Consider the following 27,487-nt stretch of genomic DNA (forward strand, 5'->3'; position numbering starts at 1 on the left):
TAAAAATGGCCCTTCGGGAATATATAAATAATATCTAAGAAGAGTTCAATGTTGAAAATCCCACACTAAACCTCACTTGCTGCTGCCCAAAACTCCTGCTTGTAAAAGAAAGAACTTAGCTTGAATTTTAACATCAATTAGACTGATTGGATGACAGTTGTTGGGTTGTGTTTTTTTTTACCTTTCTTAGACATCAGGAAAATACTTGTGGTCCAACCCTGTGATATGCTTCTGAAATTATGTAAAATTTGAAAAGTGTAACAAACACTGAGATCTACCAGTCTAAAGTCTTTTCTGATTAATTTAGCAAAAATACAACCTTCTGCTGAGGCTTTCATTAAGAAAATGTTATTTGAATTATAGAGAATTAGGTGCCAACTGGTTCAGGGTTACTCAATAGCTAAAACAAGCATTTTTTAAGTAGGTTACCTGTCAATAGAAGTGTCTTGCTTTTCAACACAGTCCTCACTACCTCATTTTTCACTGCCACTCTCCCAGACATCCCCACATTTCCTTTGCTAGCCCACAACCCTCCTCGCTTCCTCTCAGTTCAGTCCCATCTACCTAACATAAATTCCAAGTATTGTGGACAAATGAGTATATTAACTTCTGGCACACTGTAGACACTACATAAATGTTTACCAGGAGCAAAGAATAAACCTTAAACTTTAAGGCTGCAACTCTGCTTTGCGTATTGACTTTGGTACAAAGCTGGAGTGGAGTCCAACAGTCCACTTATCAGGAACATCATCACCATCATTTATTTATTATTTCTACCCCGCCCATCTGGCTGGATTTCCCCAGCCACTCTGGTAGGGGGCTTCCAATAAAAGATTAAAAATACATTAAAACATCAGGCATTAAAAACTTCCCTAAACATAAGGAAGTTGTCTTATATAGAGTCAGAACAGACTATCTCAGTACTATCTATGAATCTTCAATGGATCTATTGGTGGTTACTAGACATAGGCACAATTTCAGTGTCAAGAGGCCTGCAACTACTAAATTTCAGGAACACAGAAAGCTGCCTGGTTCTGGGGTCAGATTATTGGTCCGTCCAGCTCAGTATTATCTATACTGATTGGCAGTAATCTCTCTCAAAACTTTCTGCATGCAAAATAGATCTTTCTCCTGCTATCTGCTCAACTGCATTTTTACTATTATATTGGTTTTAATTACTGTCTTATGTAGATTTTATATTTGACTATTGTTAGATGCCCTAGGCTCTTATGGGAAGAACAGGAAATACTGCCAATATTTTATGTAAAGTACACCTGAGAGCACTCGGTGAAGGTAATAAAAGACATTTCTTTACTGCCACCATCTTCAGTATCATCCAGAAGACCTGCAAGACCAAAGAAAAGTGGTGACAGGTAGAGAAACCACAACAAGTGGATTATGAGGTGCTACATGGGATGTTAAGAGCAAAACATTGGACTTATCCATGAAGCTTTTCCTGGTTAAGTAAAAGGGGAGACTTCTGTGTTTTCCATGGGGGGGGGGGGGACTTTCTCAGGTTTGGAAGCTCCCAGAGTGAAGGAACAAGCTGAACTATACAATTCAAGAAACCCGGAAACTCACTGACACGGAACACTTTCTTGCACAGAAAAAGAGGACAGAAGCCCATCCACAGGATCTTAGTTAGAATAACTAAGACAAAAACACATAGTCCCTAGGTAGAATGTGGAGACCTGGTCTATCTAGATTGTTCTTTCCAGGAGCAAAACGTCCAATGTTTTTTCAGAGAATCTCTGAACAGTTTGGGATGAAATCTGGATCTGACATCTACATTCTGGTGGTAACCTTCATCTTAGCATCTGACCTCCACTACATCAGCCATAGCTGTAAATGGAAAGATGGTACTTCTCCCTTTCTGAAGACCTCAGAGCAAAGCCATCAAAATTAATCAACCCATCAGCTGCATGGCCCTGACTGTAACCAATAAGGAAATTGTTTCCAAACTCACTGAAAAACTATAATGCCTCTCTACGAACTAGTTTGGGGAGTTATGTGAGCCAGTGCCCTTGTTGTTTACCTTTCCTCAATTCAGCACACACACTTCATAGAAGAAACCCATCTTCTTCTCTTTCTAGAGAATGACACTCCTGTAAGCTACACCCCAGAAATTCCCTTCATTTTTGGAGGCCAAAAGGAACTGTAATCAGTGATCTCTCGTACATATAAATAGCCTCTCCCTTGCTGATATGCAAGTCTTCACACATGCCTCAGGTCTACTCATTTAAACCACATGTAAGATGCGTCTGCATTGGCAATCACCAGTCTGCCATCAGCTCCAGTACTGGAAAATAAGATTCCCAATAATAAGGCAGGCTACAGGAAGTGGAATGAGGCAGAGTGGGGAGAGACAAAGAAGCAAATACAGACACTGAAATTCAGATCATAGAGACCCACTCACCTACACTGCTTGAGCTCATGTGTTCAGCTGGCACTGTGGTGCTCAGTTGCCATATTGTTTTCACTTTTTTCTCTCCTTGCCCACTGCTGATTTCCACTCTCCACACTTGAGGATTTGCACTGAAGGACAGTCAAGAAGAAAGCCAATTATAAGACAACCTGGCAGTTAATGCTCTACAGGCATTTAAATTCCAGGGTTCAAATACTGAGGCCTAGCTTACTTTTGGTAGAACTCCTTCACAAAAGTTGTCCTGACTGGTAGCTGAAATACATTATTTTCATTCAGGGGGTTTTCCTTGTAGTAATTTATACAGGACCTAGGAAAAGAGAATTTCTTTGAATATCAGCGCTCTGAAGAGATACCCAGGGAATGTTAACTATTGATCCCTACAAATTAATTCCAAACCAGCTACATCCTTAATCTTTACAGTGATCAGCTGGCAAAAAGGTATGAGATACACTCAGGCAAAGCACAACCTATTTGGAAGCTATTTTCATAAGTGCCAGAGTGAACAGGAATTGTGCAAAGAGCACATTCATGCTGAAAAACTTAGGGGCCTTTACAGGAAATAGCAGCAACAGGAAATCCCTTCAACTGATTTTTGATTTCTTAAATAGGAGCAGAGAGACACTTTAATTTAGAGCTGTGGTTCTCAAAGTGGCTGGTACTGTCCTCTGGAGGGCGCTAAAAGGCAAGTGGGCAGCAGGGGCCAGAGGAAGTGTAAATGGCCATCAGACTTTGAAAAGCTGGTATCATCAATATAGTTGAATTAACTGAACTAAATAGTTTTATTGGATTTTGAATAAATGTGCAATTAAGTGTTATTGTTTTGAATTTTATTGTGCTGTTATCTTCCTTAGTAGGTTGTACAAGCCACTATTCTGAATAATGGTTTTTATAGAGTAGGTGGCACTGGGTATTAATTTATGTAACCATGGTGTTGGTGGCATGAAAAAAAATTGGGAGCCACTGATTTAGAGCTTAGCTGTTAAGAATTAAACAGTACTCCCCTCCCCTTTAGAAATATATTCTATGGCCAAAAACTTGACACACAGCAACTTGGGTGTCCAAGAGTAAGACCTCAATAATCCAATCATTATTATATATTTGCCCCCAAGTTGCATTTTTGTGACAGCTGCACTTCTCTTAAAACCACTTACAAATGGAGAAAGGAGTTAGCAGCAGTATATAATATGATACACAGGAAAATAAAAGGGTTAAATAATAATAATAATTTATTATTTCTACCCCACTCATAGTGGGGATTGGGATTGCAGCCTCCATCCTCAATTAAGATGGCCATTTTCCCTTTCCACATATCAGTATTCCAGAGAATTCACTTGTTCTTGCTATTGAGATTTGCTGGTAAACAATTACTGTGTCAAGAAGATGAGGTTCTCTTGCTCAAGTTTAAGAAGTTCTACACAATTGTCCACGATCTCTAACATATGGTGGAGTTTCTGGATGCGCTGAACCTGCTCCTGCAGATCTACTGAAGTTGACATGAAGTAGTCCTTCAAGACAAAGAGGTGGCAAAGAACAAAAATCAATAGCTTTTAAGAGAGACACCAAATATATATAAGTTGCTGGGTTAAGACAGAATACAATGCAAATACTTCAATACATGCAAGACAGCGCTCACCCCTACTTTACTCAAGAAAGACTAAGCCAAAAGAATTGCTGCAGTTCCACTCATAAAAGGTCTAGTTCGCTCATCATAGTAAACCATAGTTAATGGTTTACTGTGAACAGGTGCTTTGCTCCCCCCGTTGTCATGTGGAAACAAACCATGATTCTTGGCCCAGTGTTCTGTCCAAACCAGGGATCATGGTCTGCCCCACTCCCTTAAACCCCTTAACTGTAACCAACATTTGTTTTTGGCTCACTGACTATAGTCTGTTGGAAATGAAACAAACCACCATCTCCAGTTTGGAAACAATGGTAATCCGGGAATTATGGTTTACTGCTTCTTAATAATAAATAATAATAATACAGTGGTGCCCCGCAAGACGAATGCCTCGCAAGACGGAAAACCCGCTAGACGAAAGGGTTTTCCGTTTTTGAGTTGCTTCGCAGGACGAATTTCCCTATGGGCTTGCTTCGCAAGACGAAAATGTCTTGCAAGTCTTGAGATTTTTTTTCCGCTTTTCCCCCCCTTTATCTAAGCCGCTAAGCCTTTAATAGCCTTTTAGCAGCTAATCCGATAAGCCGATAAGCCTTTAATAGCCGCTAAACCGCTAATAGCGCTAATCCGTTAAGCCGCTAATAGGGTTGCTTCGCAAGACGAAAAAACCGCTAGACGAAGACACTCACGGAACGGATTAATTTCGTCTTGCGAGGCACCACTGTAGTAATAATAATAATAATAATAAATTTTATTTATATCCCGCCCTCCCCAGACGAAGCCGGGCTCAGGGCGGCTAACAACAATAAAACAGTACAAAAGTACAGCATAAACAACATTCTAAAATCATTCATTATAAAATTAATTAATTCAAGCCACTGGCAACCATTGGGCCAGAGCTCCGCGAAGATTGCCGAGGGAGGGAGTCAGGCTGTGCCCTGGCCAAAGGCCTGGTGGAACAGCTCTGTCTTGCAGGCCCTGCGGAAAGATGTCAAGTCCCACAGGGCCCTGGTCTCTTGTGACAGAGTGTTCCACCAGATCGGAGCCACAGCCGAAAAAGCCCCGGCTCTAGTTGAGGCCAGCCTAACTTCTCTGTGGCCTGGGACCTTCAAGATGTTTTTATTTGAAGACCGTAAGTTTCTCTGTGGGGCATACCAGGAGAGGCGGTCCCGTAGGTACGAGGGTCCTAGGCCGTATAGGGCTTTAAAGGTTAAAACCAGCACCTTAAACCTGATCCTGTACTCCACCGGGAGCCAGTGCAGCTGGTATAGCACCGGGTAAATGTGATCTCGCAGCGAAGACCTCGTAAGGAGTCTCGCTGCAGCATTCTGCACCCGCTGGAGTTTCTGGGTCAGTCTCAAGGGCAGCCCCACGTAGAGCGAGTTACAATAATCCAGTCTGGAGGTGACCGTCGCGTGGATCACAGTGGCTAGGTCAGGGCAAGAGAGGTAAGGAGCCAACTGCTTAGCTTGGCGGAGATGGAAAAATGCCGCCTTTGTTATAGCTGCAATCTGCGCCTCCATGGAAAGGGAGGTGTCGAAGATTACACCCAAACTCTTAACGGACGGTGCTGGCACTAATTGCGCCCCCGCAAGAGATGGGAGTTGCCCCCCCAATCCCATATCGCCCCGTCCCAGCCACAGGACCTATGTCTTCGAAGGATTTAGCTTCAACCGGCTCCCACGTAACCATCCAGCCACAGCTTCCAAACATCTGGTCAGTGTGTCTGGGGCCGAGTCAGGATGGCCATCCATCAACAGATAGAGTTGGGTGTCATCGGCATACTGATGGCAACCCAGCCCAAAACTCCGAACAAGCTGGGCGAGGGGGCGCATAAAGATAAAGCACAAGGGGAAACAAAGTAGCCAAGATCAGCGAGTTGTATCAAATGCTAGTCCTGCTCAGAGTAGACCCATTGAAATGGATGGGAATGACTAACATAGGTCCATTAATTCCAGTTGGTTTACTCAGAGTAGAACTAGCACTGTGCAGGCTGGGCCAGTCATTCACTACTGTTTTGAAGAGAGGAAAACTGGAAGTCTCTTACCAAGTGAGTACGGACTGCAAATTCCTTGCCTGAAACAAAGATAGTTTGACTTAACATAATTTTAAATAAAGGGGAAACTTTCATTTCTACCAAAAAACCAAATGGGGATATAACACAAAGTCACAAGCCTCCCTCCAAGTTTGCTTTGCAAAGAGCCCAAGACCAATGAGAAAACTTGAGATGAAACCCAGATGAGAAAGAGACCTTGCAGGTTGGCCACAGCAGAGTTTTAACTTCTTAACAAATTAAAAACACTTTTTTTTTTTGTATCCCAGCCTTTGGTTGACTTCTTATTGGAGAATTCTACTGGATCTGTGTGTTTTGTTGCTGTTTTAAAGTTCTATATGCTAATATAATTTATGCTTTATTGTGCTTATTATACTGTACCCCACTCTGGGATTATTTTTTATTGAAGAGTGGTTCAGAAAACTTTTTTTTAAAGAGGGCAGTTTTGCAACCACTAATATTTACAGGCAGCAGAAGGCCCCTGTTTTAGTGGCAGTGCTATATACAATGTATTGTTAATATCATTTAGGTCAGCAAAATAACCCCTGAATGAATGGATCTAGGAGCATGACCAGGAGTCTAGACCACCAAGTGCAATCAGAGTCATTAAAGGTATGTAAAAATGTAGAAGGAAACTGGTACTAGAACTATTGCCTAGTAACACATATAAAAAGACAGATGTACAGTGGTAAAAATGTTGGTTCAACCAATAATTTTAGTTGCTAAATACTTCAGAAAAATAATAAATTCCATCAATAAGATTCTAGTGCATAAACTGTATATTATTAACAAATATGGGAAGAAACGTTAGGTTTTTTTGCAAAGTTTTACTTAAACCTTGGCACACATTCATATTTCATTAGTAATATTCATAATCATAATAATAATGTATTATTTATATGCCGCCCATCTCACTGCGTTACCCCAGCCACTCCAGATAGCTTCCAACAAACAAAGACAGTAAGACATAATAGTGGAATAAAACCAAACATTTGGGTCAATAGCTCCCTGTATGGGAGGTGATTTAAGAAATGTGCTGAAGCCAATATTGAAAACTTAGTTTGTACATACATGGTACTCATCATTGTATCCCCTTCTGATCTCTAACGATTCTCTTTCTTCTATCTTTGTGCTTTTGCTTTAAATGCAAACCTTCTCCTCATTCATTTATTTATATTCTACCATTCCCACTTACAGGGGCTTATGAACACTTTCTGCTGCTAAAAAAAACCATAGTCTTTAAAAAAGTGAAATCCTCTAAATATTGTGTGAAGATAATGTAGAAAAGCAACGTAAGGACAAGGACCATCTGGAAAACTCAGCTGATAGTTTGTTGAGTAAGACAAGTCACTTTTGTTGGTTTATATCCAAAAGTAGCATTCATGGAAACAGTCCTAACATGTAATTAAGTAATTTGCCCAACAGAACTTCAAATCCTTTTTCATGACATGCCCATCTAGATTTTTTAATTGAAAGAGATTGATTTCAAAAGTGATGGATTGTTTGGACGCAGTCACCCAATATCATGATGGCTGTGCAAAACAGACTTACCTACAAAATAGCTAACATAATCTCTCTTCATCTTATCCACACCAATTTCTAGAAGCATTTGAATTGGAGTATCTCCACTAAGAGAAACTGATTCTATTCTTCCATTATAAGATTGCTTAATCAGTTTGCTCAGTAAGCTGTTACTTCCTTGATGAACCTACAGAGACATAATCCGTATAAATAAATGTATACATCCTGTCTACTGATAAGATAAAGTACAGAAGAATTACAGCACAAAGAGTAGTTTTAAGAGAGCCCATTTCTGAAGGCTATACGAGTCAGCTCAGCCCTAATCATTCAACCAAATACATTCACTGATACTCATTCCCTCAATTAGCAAAGTCAGGTAGTAGAATACCTCTTAGTTTGGAAATAAAGCAGGGTCACTCAAAAGTAATAAGATTGGTTTCATAGTTGGGCCTATATAGTGCCTTCCAAATGTCAGTAGACTACAACTCCCATCAGACCCAATCAGCACAGCAAATTGTCAGATTTGTTGTAACCCAGCAACATCTGCAGAGCAACCCCTGCCCTGGATACAAAGAAAAACAATAGTTTGTAAATTAATTTATCATTATTATTAAATTCACAGAGAGCATGACATGCAAGTTTCCAGCATGTACGGAATATTGAGGGGTGCCAAATAAAAGGAAATTGTGGGCTGGGGGAGAAAACTGGCCTTTGCAAACCCCTAAGATAGTTAGTAACCTGACAGAAAGGGATTAAGGTGGGGGCAGGTGTATGACATGACATTAAAAAGCCCACCTACCTTCTCTGCACTGTATTTCAGGAGCAAGGAAAGGAAAACACGGATTTTCTCTTTCCCATTCTCCAGAACCCTCCCACCATGCTGGCTACTTAGGTTTCAGATGCTTGGTTTCATGGGTACCAGCCTTAAAACAGAGCCCACTAAGAATATAAGACGCTGCTTTTTACCACAACAGGCTGTTTGTCTGTCACCCACTGTTGAATAATTTTGGCTGGCAGTGTTATTCCAGAGAATTGGGCAGAGATATGCCATATGGATGCATTATCTTATCAGCACAGCTGGGAAAGGTATCATGGGGTGGGAAAGAAAAATAGGTGGTCTATTTATTCTCCATGAAACTCTGCCTGCCCCTACCTGCACTTACAAAGCCTGAATAGGACTGGCTGAACTAAAGCATTCCTCTTAGGGATTGGAAGCAGACCTGCCATAAAGAAGTTTCCTGGTCACCACTGGCACCTAGAAATTGCTGCCAGGCAACCAGGCAGTGACTCAAGACTCCTTAATATGCAACACATTCCCCAGCACGAGCCTAGTCCTTTAAAAAAAAACAACCCCAAAGTAAATTCACTGGATATGCTCCGTTCAGTGCCAATTATATCAAACTAGAACTTTGTCTCAGAAGCCTCCTGCGTGACTTTGCGGAGAACACTGTCATTTCACAACACTCCGTAAGCTGAGATGAAGACTCAGGATGAGCAGATTGTTCATGGTCTTTGGAAGGATTTTTAGCACCTTCTGTTTGCTTTTGCCTTGAGGCTGATTCATTAGGAAGGTGTAGAGAGAGCTCCAATAAGCCATTTACTTTTGTAGAAGCTGCAGCTGCCTTAAAATAACCTGGAAACTGCTTTGATAGGAATTCTACAAGGGCCATACAAGACTGCTTACAGTTACTCAGCAAGTAAAGAAAAATCGTATCACTTAATATACGGTTTCTAAGCATTAGTTCCGTAAGCCTGTTTGTGAGCTGAGTCCTGGCAGTAAAAAACAAACTTTGGTCCAAGTTCTAGTGAACACCAACTCAAATTAAAAGGAGGAGAGAAAATGAGATCTGCCTAAGAGGTGCACCTGCAGTTGTGTTGTAAAGAGGTGCCGGTTTGGGGCAGCGGGGGAGATTTCTTTTGCTTTGTCTGCCCAGCAAGGAGAAGCTCCTCTGCAACTCTGTCCAATATTTTGAGAAAAATATTCCTGTGCTCCTTTGGAGATTCATCAAGGTAAATCCAAAACCAAAACCACCTTCTTTATTTTCCCCTTCAAGTTTTCTTTGTCCTAAGACTTTACTTTTGTAATCCCAGAGCAGCTGGTTTAAAAACAAAGCAACCCCCCCCCCCCCCGTTCTCTTAAATCTGAGGTGAGAGAATTGACAAGAAGTGCTTTAAAAAAAGACTCAGGTCAATATGGAAGGAATTAAAATACAATGAGCCAAGAGGCAAGGGAAAGAGGGATTCTAATTATGTATTCAGCATTTAATTAAAAAGGTATTTGTTTCCCACCCACTTTAGCAGGTAGCCCCCTTCAGAGTTGGCTAAGGGTCAATGAGGTCCTTGGCCTGAAAAAGGTTAGCCACTGCTGACTTAAGGGAACAATCCTATATTGTAGTTCCTCTGGCTGGGGGTTTACAAGATTTGGTGGAAGCCCAGCATGAAAAATGGCTGCAATGTAGGCATCCTTTCCAAAGCAGCCCGATTGGTGGACTGTAGCACCAAGGAATGCCGAGGGAGCTTGTCATTTTTTTGGTTATCTGGTTGTGCTTCTCCCAATCCCAGTTCCAGACCAAATACTCACAGGATACCACAGCTGCTCAGCTAGCATAGTAGCTGTGCATCTTGTCTCCCTGCCTTCTTCCCAGTAACATAAAAACTATACAGCAGGGGTGGTCAGAAGGTGGACTGGGATCTACTGGTAGATCTCTGGGGGGGTTGCAGTAGATTAACAATTGGGAATGAAATTCTTGGTGAGCAAAAGAAAAACCTTCTTGTTTTCCAAAACGAAACAAAGAAAGTGGTGGGCTGGAGGAATGGATTTTTCAGCAGAACGAAAGCGAGCTCAGGTTCTGGCATTGAAAACGAATTCCTGGGCACCAACGTATGCCCTGTTCCTTAACTCTAAGGATATACCTGCTCCACTTTCTAAGACAGTACTTTGCACATGGTTCCAGTTTGCAGATAGCAGGATTACAGGAAAAAAGCAGATCCCACAAGCTTGAAGTCTGACCATCCCTAGATAGGATTGGTTTACCCAAGACGTAAGCTTTATTAATCATTACATACCCAGGTCTTCAATTCACCACACTGGAGAGCTTTCATTATCAACATGAAGCACTTCACCAATTCTTCATATGAAGTGACATCTTTTTTTGGGGGGGAGCAAAGCATTAAATAAAACCAGTGTTAATTAAAAGTAGCTCAAATGAAAAACAAACAAATAAGCAGGACAGTGCATAAACCTTCAGTCATTTCTCTTACAGGCTAAAAATCTTAAAATAAAAGATACCTAGGGTCATCTAGAAGCATACTTACTCTTCCATATTTTACACCAGAACTGCTCAACAAAATCAATGTCTCTTCTCCTGCTAAAATGTGTTTTCATGGTGCCATAAACTGCAGCAGTGTCATCCTGGAGATTCGGAAAATAATTTTTTTAATCATCCTTCATAATAAAGGCATGGATTTAATATTATTTTAGTTATTTATATCTTGCTCTTCAAATAAATCTATCACCGGGCATTTACAATAAAGAAGCAAAAAACACTACACCTTTTTTTAAACCAACAGCAGTAGCAAATAAAAAGGCCAAATAGTTAAATATGGAAGAGTTCCTTTGGATCACACAATGTTAGGTTGGTAATGGCACCAGGTTGGAGAAGGCTGAACAAAGCGAATCAACAGGAGCAGACATGCCACCCCAAACCCATCAGACTCTGTGTTAGACTAGTTTAATAGGTCCCCATCACTGAAATGAGCTGTACTAGTGCACCCCAGGACATGAGAAACTGCCCCAATATAGACCTGTAAGGTAACTTTGATCATCTGGAGAAATTCTACTCATTGCATCACGCTCTATTATATTTTTACCATAGGGTGGTGACCTGAAAACAAGCATTTCTGCTACTGCCCATTCGGTGGCATGCCTTTTTCTGTTTGCCCTATGCGAGAGCAGCAGCCATCATATGCTTCTGATGTCTTGTAGAGACATCTTTTTGCCTAGGCTTTTCTTGACCCAGAAGATCAGACTCTTGTTTTATTGTTAGAATTCCCCAATTCCTATTGTATCTGTTTTATATGCTTTTATATTGCTCTTTTTTCATATTTAGACTGCATTTTTAAATGACATTTAGAAATAATTGCACACCACTTAGTGAACACTTTTAAATAAATAAATGGAAGTGGCCGGTGCCAATCTGAATTGCAACAGGATATGACCCAACCATAACAAGGGACTGCTTCAGTATTTTATAAATATAAAGGTATTTAAGTTTTAAAAGTAACAAAAAGCAGTTGTACTGGAAGAGAGTTTGAATAGCACAGTCCCTCCTATACACACCTATGAGGCGTAAAATCATGTTACCAAACAATGAACAGCCAACACATATCCAGCAACTACAGATTGAAACTGCCCTGGCAATGATGGGCAATGAAAAATTTCACAGCTCTGAATACCTCAGCATCACTACTGTTTGGCATCTTCAAACCGTCCATCATGTCCTTTAAATCTAAAGTGGGAGAGAGGATGACAGTACAGATCTATTGGCAAGGTACACATAAGCAGAGTATCAATACATAATGCAAATGCCATTGATGTAATGCAAATAATTTTGCTAAAAAGTTTGGCTGCAATGGACATTTACTGAGCACAACAAATTTACCTCTACTTCTATTGGAAGCACAAGAAGTTGCCTTACAACAAGTCTGACAATTGGGTCTATCTAGCTCAGTATTGTCTACACTGACTGGCAGAGGCTCACCAGGCTTTCAGGTAGAGGGCATTCCCAGCTCTACCTGCAAATGTCATAGTTTGAACATGGGACCTTCTGTATGCAAAACAAATGCTCTACAACTGAGCTATGGTCATGTCCAGCTTTTCACAGCAAACATTTCCAGAATACTACAAAGTTACCTTTCAAAAGTTTCTGTACTAGTTCAACAGCTGGTTTCCCCCCCACAAGTTTAGGCCAGTCAGCCATGCCAGTCTTCAAGCTCTCAGCCAAACTCTTGACAGCACCGTGTAAACAAAACAAAAAGATCACTATTCAAGAGCTTTGTATTGGTTATGGTAGGATACACAGGGTTAAGTTTATGGAACCAAATTGATGGCCCCAATTTTTGGGGGAACCACTGTTTTAAATGTATAGAGGATATACCCCTAGAAAAACCATGTCTAAATTCTGCCAAGAAACTGTACTCAGGGTAGGATTTTGGTTCAACTAAGAATCAATTATGTTTACTCAGACAAGACCCACTGAGATCATTGACCTTACTCCTTGGTAAGTGTGCTTAGGACTGTACTTGGGACTTCATACTTTGTTCCATTTCTTAAAAAGAAAAGAAATACCACTGGAACTACCATGATCTTTACTGCAAAACATTTTTTAAAAATTTTAAATTGGAGTATTCTTGGTAAAGGTAAGGGGACCCCTGACCATTAGGTCCAGTCACAGACGACTCGGGGGTTGCGGCGCTCATGTCACTTTATTGGCCGAGGTCATGTGGCCAGCATGACTCTGGCAAACCAGAGCAGCGCACAGAAATGCCGTTTCCCTTCCCGCCGGAGCGGTACCTATTTATCTACTTGCACTTTGTGCTTTCGAACTGCTAGGTTGGCAGGAGCTGGGACTGAGCAATGGGAGCTCACCCCGTCGCGGGGATTTCAACTGCCGACCGTCTGATTGGCAAGCCCTAGCATCTGTGGTTTAACCCACAGCACCACCCGCGTATTCTTACAAATATTTATTTGATTTAAGGGTGCTGTTTAAAACCACACAACCATCCTTGCTACTATATGATCAATAGTTCTCTTCTGAAATGTGATTTTCATACCTATACTTACAAGAAGGAACTGCAGCTCCCTATTCAGTTCATACACAGAACTCAAGGGGCTCCCAGATGCCATCTGAATCTTCTGAAAGTTCAAAAAAAGCATAATTCTTGATGTGGATCCTTGCTAGAGCCCAGGAAGACTAACAAATCATTTAATGCACTATCACGTTAAGCTACCTAACATTAGTTTGTCAATTTACACTATTCATAGTTAAGTCAGCACAGTTTTACTCTGCTACTATAATTTGTTAAGAGAGGTGATTTCCTTACCAATGTGGCAGCTGAAGTCAGGGGAGGGGCCTCCACCATCTTCTTTACAGAGTTCCAAGAAAAATCAGCGAATATATTTCTCTCCAACGGAATAAGGGTGTCCTCCAGTGAGAGGGAGTCTAATGAAGTGGTTTCAAGGAACTTGTAACGGGCAAAACCCTTTATTGTCAACTATAATAATAATAATAAAATAATATTTATACCCTGCCCATCTGGCTGAGTTTCCCCGGCCATTCTGGACAGCTCTCAACAGAACACTAAAAACAGAATAAAACATCAGACATTAAAAACTTCCCTAAACAGGGCTGCCTTCAGATGTCTTCTAAAAGTCAGATAGTTATTTATTTCCTTGACATCTGATGGGAGGGCGTTCCACAGGGCGGGTGCCACTAGCAAGAAGGCCCTCTGCCTGGTTCCCTGTAACCTCACTTCTCGCAGTGAGGGAGCCGCCAGAAGGCCCTCGGGTTCAGGCTGAACGATGGGGTGGAGACGCTGCTTCAGGTATACTGGGCCAAGGCTGTTAACTAGAATTAACAGTTTACAGTTGCAGAATGCTGTTGCAAAGAAGACCTCCCAGAGCATATTTCTGAGGCAGAAGGGACTGGGGGGGGGGGGGCAGGTAACGAAGGGGAAGTCTGCTTGTCTAACATTGGATGTCACCCATAGTTTAGAACAAGAAAAACACCCAATTAAAAAGTAGTTACCATAAAAATCCCATTAAGGCTTAAATCCCAAGCAAGAGCTAGACCCAGATTGTTTAGGCTCTAGCCCTACAGAGGCCATGTCCTAAGACTAAATATCAGTATTTTAGGGGTCTAGGCAGTAAGTGACTTGAGGTTTCGCCAGTTGTGTGCATGTGAAAATTAAAGTAGTTCCAATATTTGTATAGGTGTGAATAATAATAATAATAAACTAGAGAAACCTACGTCAGAAGAGTGATTCCTCATTCTGTGAGTATCTTTTAGTTCTTGCAAGTCTGCTGAATAATTTTTATTTGATATTGGACCTGGATTAAAAATAAACTGAATTTAGTAGAAGTCTTCTAACTTTTGAAGAACAACATGTCAGTTTCCTCTTGGGATCTGCTTGCATCAGAAGATTCCCCTCATATCAGTATCCTACTGCCTCTCCCAACACTGATAAGCTATGAAAAGAATCTAGATTATGGGTTTCTCCGAGACAAAAATTATTACTGGCAACCAGTAATACACACCCACTTGTCTACATCTCTTTAAAACAGCAAGTAAAGTACACCCACCAGACCATCAAGATTAAATAGGTACATTTCCAGGTAATACCATCTGAATTAAGAAAAACCCAACTTGTTTACTGTACTACATGCTGTATTAACCAATATAGCCAACAACCACTTTCTGAAAAACATCTTCAGGAGTAGAGGTGATGAACTAACACTTTGATTATGGACCAGAAATGCAGACACTGTATTTTAAAGACTAAAAAAAAAAAAGGGGGGGGTTACATTAATAGTCTTAACATCTCTACTTCCTCTCACTCAGATTCAATGAAGAGGTTGTTGACAAGTAAGGTATCCAAGGGAAAATCTTACCATTGCAGGTAACTGTGTATAGATGGATCCCCGTAATCTTGTTTCCAGTGCAGAAAGGCTCAGCTCCTAGCCAGACAGTTTGTTTGGGGTCGGAGTGATCACATCGCACCCACAGCGGAGGAAGTGGTGCTGACTCGTTTATGTTGGGGTGGGCCATATTTGGATTTTGAGACATTGTGTAGAATGAAATCAACTGCCTGGAAACAAACTTAAAGACATCAGAAATGTTCAATAACTGTCAGAAGTGTATTATGAGGGGGATAATGCTTAATTCCTTTCTATGCCACAGTAGCCTGATTTAGAAGATAACCTCTTCATTTAATAAACCAAGAAATGCACGTGCTATCCTAAGAAAACACAACGGTGGTGTACAATAAAAGCATTAAAACACCACAGAGTACAGAATAAATGATAAACACTGACTCAAATTAATTCTCTCAAAATGCTTAGCGAAGCAGAACTGTTTTCAGCAGGTGATGAAACATCAAAACTGCAGGTGCCTGACTTGATAGGAAGGAACATCTGCTCTGTTCCTGGCTCAACCCTTCTTCCTTTTTGCTGGCATGCTGTGGCACATCTTACATTAACTGCAGTTTCCTGCAATGTCCAAACTGGGAAGCTATAGTTACTGGTATGACTACCAGATTCAGAATGAGCAAGCATCTTAAACCAACTTCAAACCATGAAATGTAATTATAGTTACCTTGTTCAGACATCATTGGAAATGATGATTAACTGAAGACTTCCTGGCTTATCACATTGCATTGAGAAAGGGGAGCATAAGGATGGGGTTGACAGGGGAAGTCTAGTACACATCTCATCTTAAGAAGTTGAGATATGACAATCCAAACCAAGCCACTAGCTTCTGGGCTGGATCATTTGATCTTACAATTCAGCATGCAATAGCAAGCTATCCCAAATCAAAGAAAGCTAATTTATGTCTCACGTGTAATAAAAGCTATTATCTTCATGCAAATTTAACATAGGCTCCTCTTAGAGGAGTTACAGGTGGTTGCCTACTAAGGCCATCATGAAACATTTGTTTCCAGCATTTCTCAGAAGTTTACACATTCAATTACAGTAGTTGACCTGCATAATAAACAATTAGTCTTCTGTTAGTTGTTAAGAAAGTGCATTCTTTTCAATAAAAATATAAAAATTAGGATTCACACACCTTGCTCTTGGAAGGGGTAAAGCAAGTGCTGAAGAATTCTCTTTCGGGAAAGTCCTAGAAATAGAAGGGTCACCTATCTGCTGCTCTTCCAGTTCTTGCCTTTCTTCACAAGGTCTCTATAAGAATAAGCAATTGTGTTAGAATGATTACCACTCAGACAAAAACAAGCTCAATGTTTGTTTTAAAATAAAGACACTAAACATACTACTTTCTCCATAATGAACATTGTATCATTCCTGTCCCAGAAGCTCTCCAAGGGATTTATACATCCTTCCTGAATCAAATAGACTTGCACATCAGCCTGGAAGAACAAACAGTTTAATTTCTGCAGCACAGCTTTGGGAAGCATTTAAATGACACTTGAGGAATAGAACATTATCTGCTATAATTAACTTAGAGCATCAATACATGAAGCAAATCTATATGAAGTGACACGAGTCATGAGTTTTCTTCTGTGGTGATCCAGAGTTGGACTTTTCACATTTGATGAAGGTTATCTCCTACTGAACTACATTGCAGCCTTAATCTACACAGCAGCATACACATACTTAAAAATTAGGCTGATCAATGTCAAGGAAGCATCTCTTTAAGGCAAAAGCACCAAAGCTACATCAAAAATCTTGAGATAATGGTCTACGATATGGCAAAAATGAGAGATCTATATTTTCCTTACAAAAAACTGTTAAGAGTTCATTATAACATCTCAACTTCCAAGGCACAGAATGAAATTTACTCAATAGCTGTTCTTATAGCATGAGTTGATTTGCCATTTCAAATCAATCATATGAATTTCTCAGATTCAGAAATACTACAATTTTAAAGTTTGTCAATCAGATTAATCCATAGATTTCTCCTCCTCCTCCTTTTCTGAATGTAGTTCTAAATTAGGACCCCCACAAGTGCAGAACTATACATTTTCATCTACTGTTGTAAAACACAATGGGTGTTTTTGGGAGAAATTATACATTCTTACCTCAAAGGTAAGTGGTCCTTGGTTGATATTCTTTTTTCCTTCCTCATATACTCTGTAACATAAGTAATTTATAGTATTTGGTTTTCTGAATTAATGAACAGACTTCAACAGAAATATTTTGCAAGCCAACCCTAATAATCTTCTGGTAACACTGTCAGTAAACTGTACAAATACTGCTAAAATCACCATCTGTCTTAAGGTTGCTATTCCACTCCCACCTCCAATCATTAAACATTAATTAAGCAGCAGTAGAAAAATGCTCACATCCATTTAATTTTTGCCTGTCAAGCTGTTACTAAAAGTTCAGGACAAGACTCCTTGCCAACAGTATCTCCAAGCGAGTGCAGCATTTTGCAGTTTCCCTTAAGCCAGAATGGCACCCATCCACAGCAGGAGAAAATAAAAGGAAGCATTTGGCACAGTTAGACTATGGAACTCACTCCCACAGGAGGCAGTGATGGCCAGCAATCTAGATGGCATTAAAACAGGATTAGAATAAATTGTGGAGTACAAGGCTACCAATGGCTACTAGCCACAATGGCTACATTTTACCTCCATTGAAGGTTCTTCACAGTAGAACCTCCACAGAACACCTCTGAATGCCAGTTGCTGAGAATTGCTGTTGAGCTCATATTCAGCTTGCGGGTTCCCCATAGGCATCTGGGTGGCCACTGTGAAACCAGGATGTTGGACTAGATGGGTCATTGGCCTGATCCAGCTGGCTCTTCTATGTTCTCATGGCAGCATTGTGTGGGCTCCCACTGACTAAGAATCAAGCTTGTTTTGCACAGCCTTATCCCTTTGTGGGCCTGACCCCAACCTGTCCCTTGTATCTTGGTTAATTAGGGGCAAGCAGGAGGTAGAAAGAGCCAGACGTTAATTACTAGGGAACCACCTGCAGGTTCCAAGGAACTGTCACAGGTATCCCAGAAGGCCCATTCCACAGAAGGAACTTGCAACAAAATTAAATGCTGTAAGCTTATTTGATAAGTTGCAGACCTGGTAGCAATATACAATAGATACATTTATATTTATATTAAGCAGTGTACTGTATCATCCTTGGTGCGCGATTACGATGACAAAGCCTTGACACCTGCCCATGCCTGCCCTTCTTCCACCCTTGTCCTAGTGCTAGACTTTAGCCAGAGAGCTCCAGGTTCCAATTCTCACTCATTGCTTGGCCCAAAACCAGCACTCTGGAGCAGATTCACCTGTTCCTTATTTAACTTGCAACCATAACTGCAAGAGGCAAATTTTTAAAAAGTAATGCATTACCAGGGCATTATTTTTCATTATTTTTAAAACCCAAAGTTTCTGCACCATTCGACATTAAGAAATGCACCACAGTAGCCCCAAAATGGAAAATGAGCGAGGTCTCAACTAAAGAAGAATGGCAACTTAAGCTGATGGAATATGCGCAGCTTGTGGACCTAACATATAGAATGAGAACAAGAAGAACATCCGTTTAAAGAAGATTGGAAAATGTTTATTGAATATATGGGGGGAAACTCTGCACACTTGAAAACGCTGGCAGCATTAAGATAAACAGTTTTGATGCATGTATTAATGGAATACTGAATGGTTTAGTTTATGTAAAATATACAGGGATTTATGATATGCAAATTGAACTACAGAAAGAGAAGAATGGAAGTCATTGACATTTTAAGGTTATTTAATGAATATTTTAAATTGTAAAACAGAAAACTTAATAAATATACACACACACAAAGAAATGCACCACAGAATGACATAAGAACATTCAATTATTTATTGCACCCCCACCTTTCCTCCAAGGAGAGATACGTACTGGATTCTTGTCTCATTACATATCCTAAAGCTAATTTTTTTGTCATCTGCATACTATCCCTTGCTTTTTCCTGTAGTACTAAATTCAGTAGTCGTCAACGGGTTTACCATACCCATTGAGTCACCCACCCCTCTCCTACTACCCTTTTTTGAAAAACCCCACCCCACCCTCCCATTATATATAAGGGTCTGGCTTCAGTATATCTGAAGAAGTGTGAATGCACAAGAAAGCTTATACCCAGAACAAACTTAGTTGGTCTCTAAAGTGCTACTGGACAATTCTTTAATTTTTTTTCAAGGTGAAGCCCATTACATAGGTCTCTTTCTCCTCATTTCCTCCTCGCTCCTGCGAGAGGCTGTGGTTGGCCAGTAGACTTCATAGTTGTCTCCTTGCAAATGGTGCAAAAGTGAATTACAACAACTGGACAAAGTGTCCCCATAATAACTTATATGCAGAATTCATCATGCGAAAGGCTGGGCTGGATGAATCCCAGAAGAAATATCAACAACCTCAGATATGCAGATGACACAACCTTGATGGCAGAAAGTGAGGAGGAATTAAAGAACCTTTTAATGAGAGTGAAAGAGGAGAGCACAAAATATGGTCTGAAGCTCAGCATCAAAAAAACAAAGATCATGGCCACTGGTCCCATCACCTCCTAGCAAATAGAAGGGGAAGAAATGGAGGCAGTGAGATTTTACTTTCTTGGGCTCCATGATCACTGCAGATGGTGACAGCAGCCACGAAATTAAAAGACGCCTGCTTCTTGGGAGAAAAGCAATGACAAACCTAGACAGCATCTTAAAAAGCAGAGACATCAGCTTGCCAACAAAGGTACATATAGTTAAAGCTATGGTTTTCCCAGTAGTGATGTATGGAAGTGAGAGCTGGGCCATAAAGAAGGCGGATCGCCGAAAAATCGATGCTTTTGAATTATGGTGCTGGAGGAGACTCTTGAGAGTCCCATGGACTGCAAGAAGATCAAACCTCTCCATTCTGAAGGAAATCAGCCCTGAGTGCTCACTGGAAGGACAGATCCTGAAGCTGAGGCTCTAATACTTTGACTCCCTGGAAAAGACCCTGATGTTGGGAAAGATGGAGGGCACAAGGAGAAGGGGACGACAGAGGACGAGATGGTTGGACAGTGTTCTCAAAGCTACCAGCATGAGTTTGACCAAGCTGCGGGAGGCAGTGGAAGGCAGGAGTGCCTGGCGTGCTCTGGTCCATGGGGTCACGAAGAGTCGGACACGACTAAACAACAACAAGATCACCACGCGTTCCTTGTGCTGAAAACTATTACTCTGCAGCAGCCCTACCTTGCAGGGTTGTCGTGAAGGTAAGTGGCGAAGGCACCTCCCGCCCTCAAGACACTTACAGCGTGTCATGAGGGGCAGATGGGGGAGAGAGAAGTCAAAGGAAAAAGGTGTGGAGAGGAAAACACTCACCGCAGGAGGAGGCTGTGGAACCGAAGGAGCGACTCCTGCCTCTGCTGGGAGCCCATCGCCGGTTCTCTCGGGCCACTCCCGTAAAAGCGCAGCAGCCCCCGCCGCTTCCTTTCACTCGAGCGACAAACGAACTGCGCGCCAGAACTTCTTCCTTACAAATCGGCCTCGGACAAGTCTCCGGTAGGAATCCCTCCGCCGAAGTGAGGAGGTTTCCACTCCGCCGCCGCCCGCACACACTAAAATAATCCCTAGCATTTCTGAGGCGAACTCATGCAAAGAAAGGGAAGCGAAGGCGCTCTTTCCTCAGTTTTCATCAAAGAAAGCGGCAGCGAGGAGATTTACGCCCAGGGAAGAAAAAAGAGGGCGCCGAGAGTTCAATCCGCTGGGCGGGGGGGGGGGGGAGGGGAAGGAGGGCGGAGCTGTGAGGGAAAGCTGCGCAAGAAGCAAAAGAGGAGCGGACGCGAGCAGTCCTTCCTTTTCCGGCCAGGGCCGAGTTGGTGAGAGAAGCCAGCGTGAGGGGCTCCTCCGCTAGTCGCCATCATGGTGAGCAGGGAAGGGGCCGGGGGCTCTGCCGGAGGTGAGGCTGGGGAGGCAGAGTGGTCGCGGGGAGGCCGCCATGGCGGGCGGAAAGGAGGAGGAAGAGAAGGAGAATGGGAATAAGCCGGGCGGTGCGGAGGGGAGAAGCGGCGTTACAGGCCGGCCGGGCGCCATTTTGGAGCGGAGAAGCCGCCGCGTGGAGGCCTGGCTGACTCGGGAGGGCAGGCCCAGTGCCCGCTCCTGCGGCTGCCTGGCTCGCTTGTCTTCCTCCCCGCTTGCACCGACCGCGACCTGAGGGAGGGCCTTTAGCTAGGAAAGAGGGACGCAGCCTGGAGCCGATAGCGCCGGGGATGCGGAGGCCTGGAAGGGAAATCCCCCCCCCCCTTGGCTCCTCGTTTTTCCCTCTCTCCCATCCACCGCTCATTGGATTGAGTGACTTTAATTTTAAGTCACACAAGGGAAGAGTCAGTGGCCGGCCTATTCCGGCATCCTGTTCCCACAGCGGAAAACTCGCGATCAGTACCCGAGTGCAAGAGACGTGGCCTTCATCGCTTAAAGATGCGCGGCAAGGCGGGTCTGCAGCAGCAGAAGAGGGTCGTGCTGGAGTCCTGACCATTCACCACATTGGCTGGGATTTGGGGCCCAGCAGTAACTGGAGAGGGGCACATTCCGCCCCCTCCCGTCTGCTGTAGACATATATACAGTATTTCTAGTCCCAAGATGCTTCTGAGCTCCCCAAAGGTCTTCGTGAGAGGACTGTTTCAGTAATGCATTTTTTTAACTCTGAAATTTCTGGGTTTTATATCAATTTACAACCACCACCACCCGTTTTTCAGATAAGTTATCCTATGCTTGTAGGATAGAGTGCAGCACGTTTCCGTTAAGACCCTGAGTATTTTGCTGGAAATTTGCATTTACCAAGCCAGCATGTGTATACTTGGGCTTTCATTCTATATGTGCTTACCTGTGAGTAAACTGCACTAAATCCAATAAATATGCATAGAATTGCTACATGCTTTCATTATAAATATGTCAGACAGCATATAAAATTAATTGCACTGAGTTACATATGACACATTGTAGTTGAAACAGTAAAATAAGTATTGCCTATGTTCCAGTTTTCCCAAAACCTTTCCATTTTTCTAACTTTCCCATTGGCCTCATAATGTCTAGAAACCATACACGTAACTTACAATGATGTAAATATTAAAATGGTTAATAGCAACAATAGTATAGAGCTTCCAAGTTCAGCTGATGTTGAGAGTGTTGCAGCTTTCCTAAGACTACTTAGTGAGTTGAGAGCAGAAACAAGATTTGCACCAGGACTCCATAGTTCAGTCTCTTTGCTGCTGCTCTACATTACCTATTAGAGGCTAAAAGAGTTAGATTAATTCATGCAAAATGGGCTTATCAATGCTGTGTGTTAAATACCTATATTCTTGATGACTAAATTGAACATGTTCAGACAGAATATGCCTCTGAATACCAGTTGCATGTGGCAGGGCAGGATAAAAAGTGCAGTAGCTGTTTTTTAACCTTGTTTGTCAGGCTTTCAGAGATGCATTTGGCAACTGAGGGAAACTGGATGCTGAAATTATAATAGAAAACTTTTTAAAAAGATTAAAAACAAACCACAAATAGTCTAAAACTACAAAATGATTATATCATAAATAACCTTTAAAAATCAGATGAGAAAACAAGATGATCCATGGCAGCTTGACTTTTGTTTGTTCAAAGTAGTATACGTACTTGGAATGTGGAGGAAAGTTGCCTACAGACAGTGTCTTCTATAACTTGCTTGCTTAAGTGGTCAGCAGATCCAACAGTTTCATGGCAGTCCAGTAGAAGACCTGAGTAGTGGACAGGAATTGCATTGTATGGACGATATAAAGGGCTGCAGGTTCTCAATCCCTGACATCTGAGAGTCTAAAAAATAAGCCAAAATACTTGTATGTTCATTCTTTATTTAACATAACAAGCATTTTTATGCTAGGTGCAAGAATGCATTACATTGCGTGAGTGCACATATTGCTGTGATGTTGTAATTTGCGTCCTATCCGGTCTTCAGGGGCAGTAGCCTGCTGTCCACTTGCTGTTGCCGTTGAGCTGACGACTTTCTGAAACTGAGCAATATTTGTGCTGTCGCTGAACTGCAATAACACCAGTTGCTTGTATTTGAGAATTTGCTTCTCTCCCCATCCCCAGGCTTGTACTCGTCCTTTGGTTTCGGTATATTCCGAAAAGGGGGAAGTTTCGGGTAAAAATGTCACTATGCCTGCTGTGTTCAAAGCTCCAATTCGTCCAGATATTGTGAACTTCGTTCATACCAACTTGCGGAAAAACAACAGGCAACCATATGCTGTCAGCGAGCTTGCAGGTAAGAGTTGTACCAATACCACTGGGGATTGAAAATTTAACATACACATCTTATTTTTTAAAAAAGCTTTTTGGATATAATTTCTGAAAACCTGACTGAATAAAAGTCTTGGCTTGTTACTTCAAGTCAGTTTTAAAAGTCATCCATATGGCATAAAAATAAATATATACCTTGCTGAAATGATGAAATTCCACTTCATTGGTCCGTGTTTTTGAGCTCTGTGATATCAGTGGAAGTTCTGATGTTGGCTGTTAACAATTTCAGGAAAATGACATAGAACATGGTGATCAGTAATTATTTAATGTCATGCTTCTTTTCTTTTCAGGTCATCAGACCAGTGCTGAATCTTGGGGTACTGGAAGAGCTGTTGCTCGTATCCCAAGGGTTCGTGGAGGTGGAACTCATCGATCTGGCCAGGGTGCTTTTGGCAATGTATCCTTGACTCTGGCTGCCCTTTCTGATTATGTCCTCAAAAGCAAAGCTAATCAATTGAAATATAATGATTTATTAACAGCATTGTGATAGAATGTATTGTGTGTCTAGAAACTAGTTAGGAATAGAGGGATCGTACTTGCCATGATGTCGTAATTTGCGCCTTACTCTGTATACAGTGACAGTTGCCTGCTGTCATCAGGCTGGTACAGATGGTTGATGATCAGCTAACTCTGAGCAAGACTGAAAGAGGGGGTGGATCTTCCACAAGAATATATTTTGGTTCCATCCTTTACACTTGACAAATAGATGTGTCGTGGAGGTCGCATGTTTGCCCCAACCAAGACTTGGCGACGCTGGCATCGTAGGGTGAACGTACCTCAGAAGCGCTATGCCATCTGCTCTGCTCTGGCAGCTTCATCCCTTCCGGCACTTGTTCTGTCCAAAGGCAAGTATGTTGTTTTATGTAGGGCCATTAATGTACTTATTAAATGTGACATAGTTGTAATTGTGGGACAGTTTCTAGCCCACGTTTATAGGAAGCAGAGCACCTTTTACAGAGCATGTAACTCCAGATGTTGCAGACCACCAACTCCAGTCGGCCTCAGCCAACACGGCCAGTGGTCAGGAATGATGACTTGTAGTCCAACAACTTTTGCAGTTTAACCACCCTGGGAATAGAAGGTGACTGATGAGTCTGGAGGACAGTTTAGAGTACTTCCAGAGACATTGGGGTGTTATAAGTGGGTTTTCAGGTGAACAGGCTTAGAGTGCAGGTTTTTTGCTATCCTGGTGTTCATTAATGAACCCAGACATTTAGTGGTGCTGGTTGTTTATTTGCCATTGTAGTCAGTGTGCACTAAAATCTAAAATGTGCTATCTTAACAGGCCATCGCATTGAGGAGATTCCAGAACTTCCTCTGGTGGTTGAAGACAAAGTCGAGGGCTACAAGAAAACAAAGGAAGCTGTTCTACTGCTTAAGAAGCTGAAGGCCTGGAACGATATCAAAAAGGTGTGCTGAGTGTTGACTGCAAAAATCAGGGGTGGTAGAGGAGTGTGTGTGTGTTTAACTAATCCAAGAACTGTGTGTGTGTGTGTATATATATATATATATATATATATATATATATAAAGCTTCATATAGATAAAAGCATTCAGCAATCTGATTACTGTTGCTTCTGCAAAATGATGAATTTTTCACTGGTCCGTGTTTCAGATGAACACTGATGATTGTGAAGTTCTGAGTTGCAGAAGCACAGTTGTTAACCCTGAAAGTGGTTACTTGGTTTTCACACAAAATGTTTGTTTCCACCCAGGTCTATGCCTCCCAGCGTATGCGTGCAGGCAAGGGAAAAATGAGGAACCGCCGTCGCATCCAGCGCAGGGGACCCTGCATTATTTACAACGAGGACAATGGCATCATAAAAGCTTTCAGGAACATCCCAGGTAGCTTTTGAATTACTATGCAAGATGCATGAGGGAGGTTGTAGGCTGGAGGGGTGTAAAAAATGATGATATTCCACTTCATTGGTCCGTGTTTATGAAACACATGATTTGGTGGAGGTTCTGACTAAATACCCAGATTGGGGTGAATGTGTAGGTGGGAATATAGTTAAGAGCCGCATCGTGTTCCCTTTTATCTTCTAGGCAGTAAGAAAACAATTCATTAATGAGAATAGTGAACATGTGTACTTAAAATACGTACACTGTGCTCTTATCTAACAGGGATTACCCTTCTTGATGTCAACAAGTTGAACCTTTTAAGACTTGCTCCTGGTGGCCATGTTGGACGTTTCTGCATTTGGACTGAAAGTGCTTTCCGCAAGTTGGATGACTTGTATGGCACCTGGCGTAAGCCAGCCACCCTGAAGAGTAACTACAAGTAAGCTTGTTTTTAGGTTCTGGTTGGGTTTGCTTAGCCTCACTAGTGGTTAGAAGTGTTAATTGCCCTACAAATAAATTGGGAGTTTCAGGTATTGTAGTGGGCTTGGTGACTGTTCGGTATGCTCACTGGAAAATCCCATAATAGTTGCCATTCCTCCTTAATGCCTCCTTTTCAGGCCGAAAAACACCTTATCAAGGAGGAGAGGGTGGCAGACAGTGGATGGCTCCCACTTCTCCAAGGCATTGGCTTGGGTGAGGAAGGGCTGTAGGAAATAGTGGAAATGGGTTCAAATCCCAGTTGGGGCAGGGGACGGTAGAAGCATGGTTGTGCGTGACTGAGGTTGCCCTATTTGAATGAGAAATTGTCACATTTTGTACTCTGCCATTTGGAATTCTGCCCAGGCCTACTTAATGACAAATGGAAGGGTGCTCATGTAAATACTTGTAATATCTATCATCAGTAACTAAAAGGAGATGAAATGTATTTGTGTGTGAGAGTTCAGTGCTAAAACTGTAACATGCCTGTATTTAAATGCAGCCTGCCAATGCACAAGATGACCAATACAGATCTTGGAAGAATCTTGAAAAGCCCAGAGATCCAGAAGGCCCTCCGTGCACCAAAGTTAGTGTTTGTTTTAAATTTGCAACTTAAAATAGTAGTCCTTAAGTAGTGCTATAAGTGAGATACACTGGATGTTTTCTGGAACACAGATAAGGGGAAATGAAGCTTCAAGTGGGAATTTTAGATTTGAATCTTGAATTTCTGTCATATTGTGTAGCAGTATTTTTCTAGTTGCACACAGATTCTCTCCCTAGTATCTGTGTTTGGCATCCTAACAGAGCTTAGGAATTCCTTTTTTTCCCCTTCTTCTTTTTGTTGTTGTTGTTGTTATTGAGCTGTATATAATCTAACCCATCTGCACTGCATGATGGTGATGACTAGGCTATAAATAAAAGGGCTATGTACTCATCCAACCACCTTCTGCAGGAAAAAGATTCACCGCAGAGTTCTTAAGAAGAATCCACTGAAGAATTTGAGAGTTATGATTAAACTGAATCCATATGCCAAGACTATGAGACGCAACACCATTTTGCGCCATGCTAAGAATGTAAGTGGGGTAAAAATTGGATTGAAATTAGATTTCCTGTTTTCAAAGCACTGCGGAGTATAACCATCTTAATTTTTCCCTACAGCACAAGCTCAGAGAAGAGAAAGCAGCAAAGGGCAAAGCAAAGGTTGAGGCTGCAGCTGCAGCTAAAAAGACAGAAATTGCAGCTAAAAAGAAGGAAACTGCAGCTAAAAAGACGGAAACTGCAGCTAAAAAAAAGGAAACTGCAGCATAAATAAGACAAGCATTGGCACTTCTCTGCTTCAGTGCTGAAAAGGGCTGTACTGTGGATTACAGTTAATAAAAAACAAATCTATCCAGAGTGCTGTCTTTACTAATCATTTGCACTGATGCCCTTCAGTCCTGAAAGAATGGAATGGAAATTCAGGAGCCAGTAAATACATTTTTATGGAATGGTTTAGCCAGAGACCTAAGATTATTTGCATGTGTTATAAAGACATATCA

At 41.7% G+C, this 27,487-nt stretch overlaps 2 protein-coding genes across 2 annotated transcripts; one reads left to right on the forward strand and one right to left on the reverse strand.

The window, feature by feature from the left end:
- Positions 1-730: 730 nt before the first annotated feature.
- Positions 731-21,003, reverse strand: ZWILCH (zwilch kinetochore protein). The gene is made up of 18 exons (XM_080982159.1): positions 20,683-21,003; positions 17,431-17,482; positions 16,663-16,758; positions 16,458-16,573; positions 15,284-15,480; positions 14,643-14,722; positions 13,717-13,887; positions 13,457-13,528; positions 12,527-12,620; positions 12,070-12,122; positions 10,930-11,026; positions 10,681-10,760; positions 7,645-7,801; positions 6,088-6,116; positions 3,794-3,930; positions 2,637-2,732; positions 2,417-2,535; positions 731-1,345 (listed from the first exon to the last, which is right to left on the reverse strand). The coding sequence occupies exons 1-18, from the start codon at positions 20,736-20,738 to the stop codon at positions 1,260-1,262; spliced, it is 1,788 nt and encodes a 595-aa protein (XP_080838285.1). The 5' UTR covers positions 20,739-21,003; the 3' UTR covers positions 731-1,259.
- A 94-nt stretch (positions 21,004-21,097) lies between these two features.
- Positions 21,098-27,344, forward strand: RPL4 (ribosomal protein L4). Its single transcript, XM_080982201.1, has 10 exons — positions 21,098-21,225; positions 23,425-23,596; positions 23,922-24,028; positions 24,338-24,476; positions 24,917-25,041; positions 25,346-25,475; positions 25,755-25,911; positions 26,452-26,535; positions 26,902-27,022; positions 27,108-27,344. The coding sequence occupies exons 1-10, from the start codon at positions 21,223-21,225 to the stop codon at positions 27,255-27,257; spliced, it is 1,188 nt and encodes a 395-aa protein (XP_080838327.1). The 5' UTR covers positions 21,098-21,222; the 3' UTR covers positions 27,258-27,344.
- Positions 27,345-27,487: the final 143 nt, after the last annotated feature.

Source organism: Podarcis pityusensis (genome assembly GCF_964106645.2).
Source record: "Podarcis pityusensis genome assembly, chromosome: 14".
NCBI lineage: Eukaryota > Metazoa > Chordata > Lepidosauria > Squamata > Lacertidae > Podarcis > Podarcis pityusensis.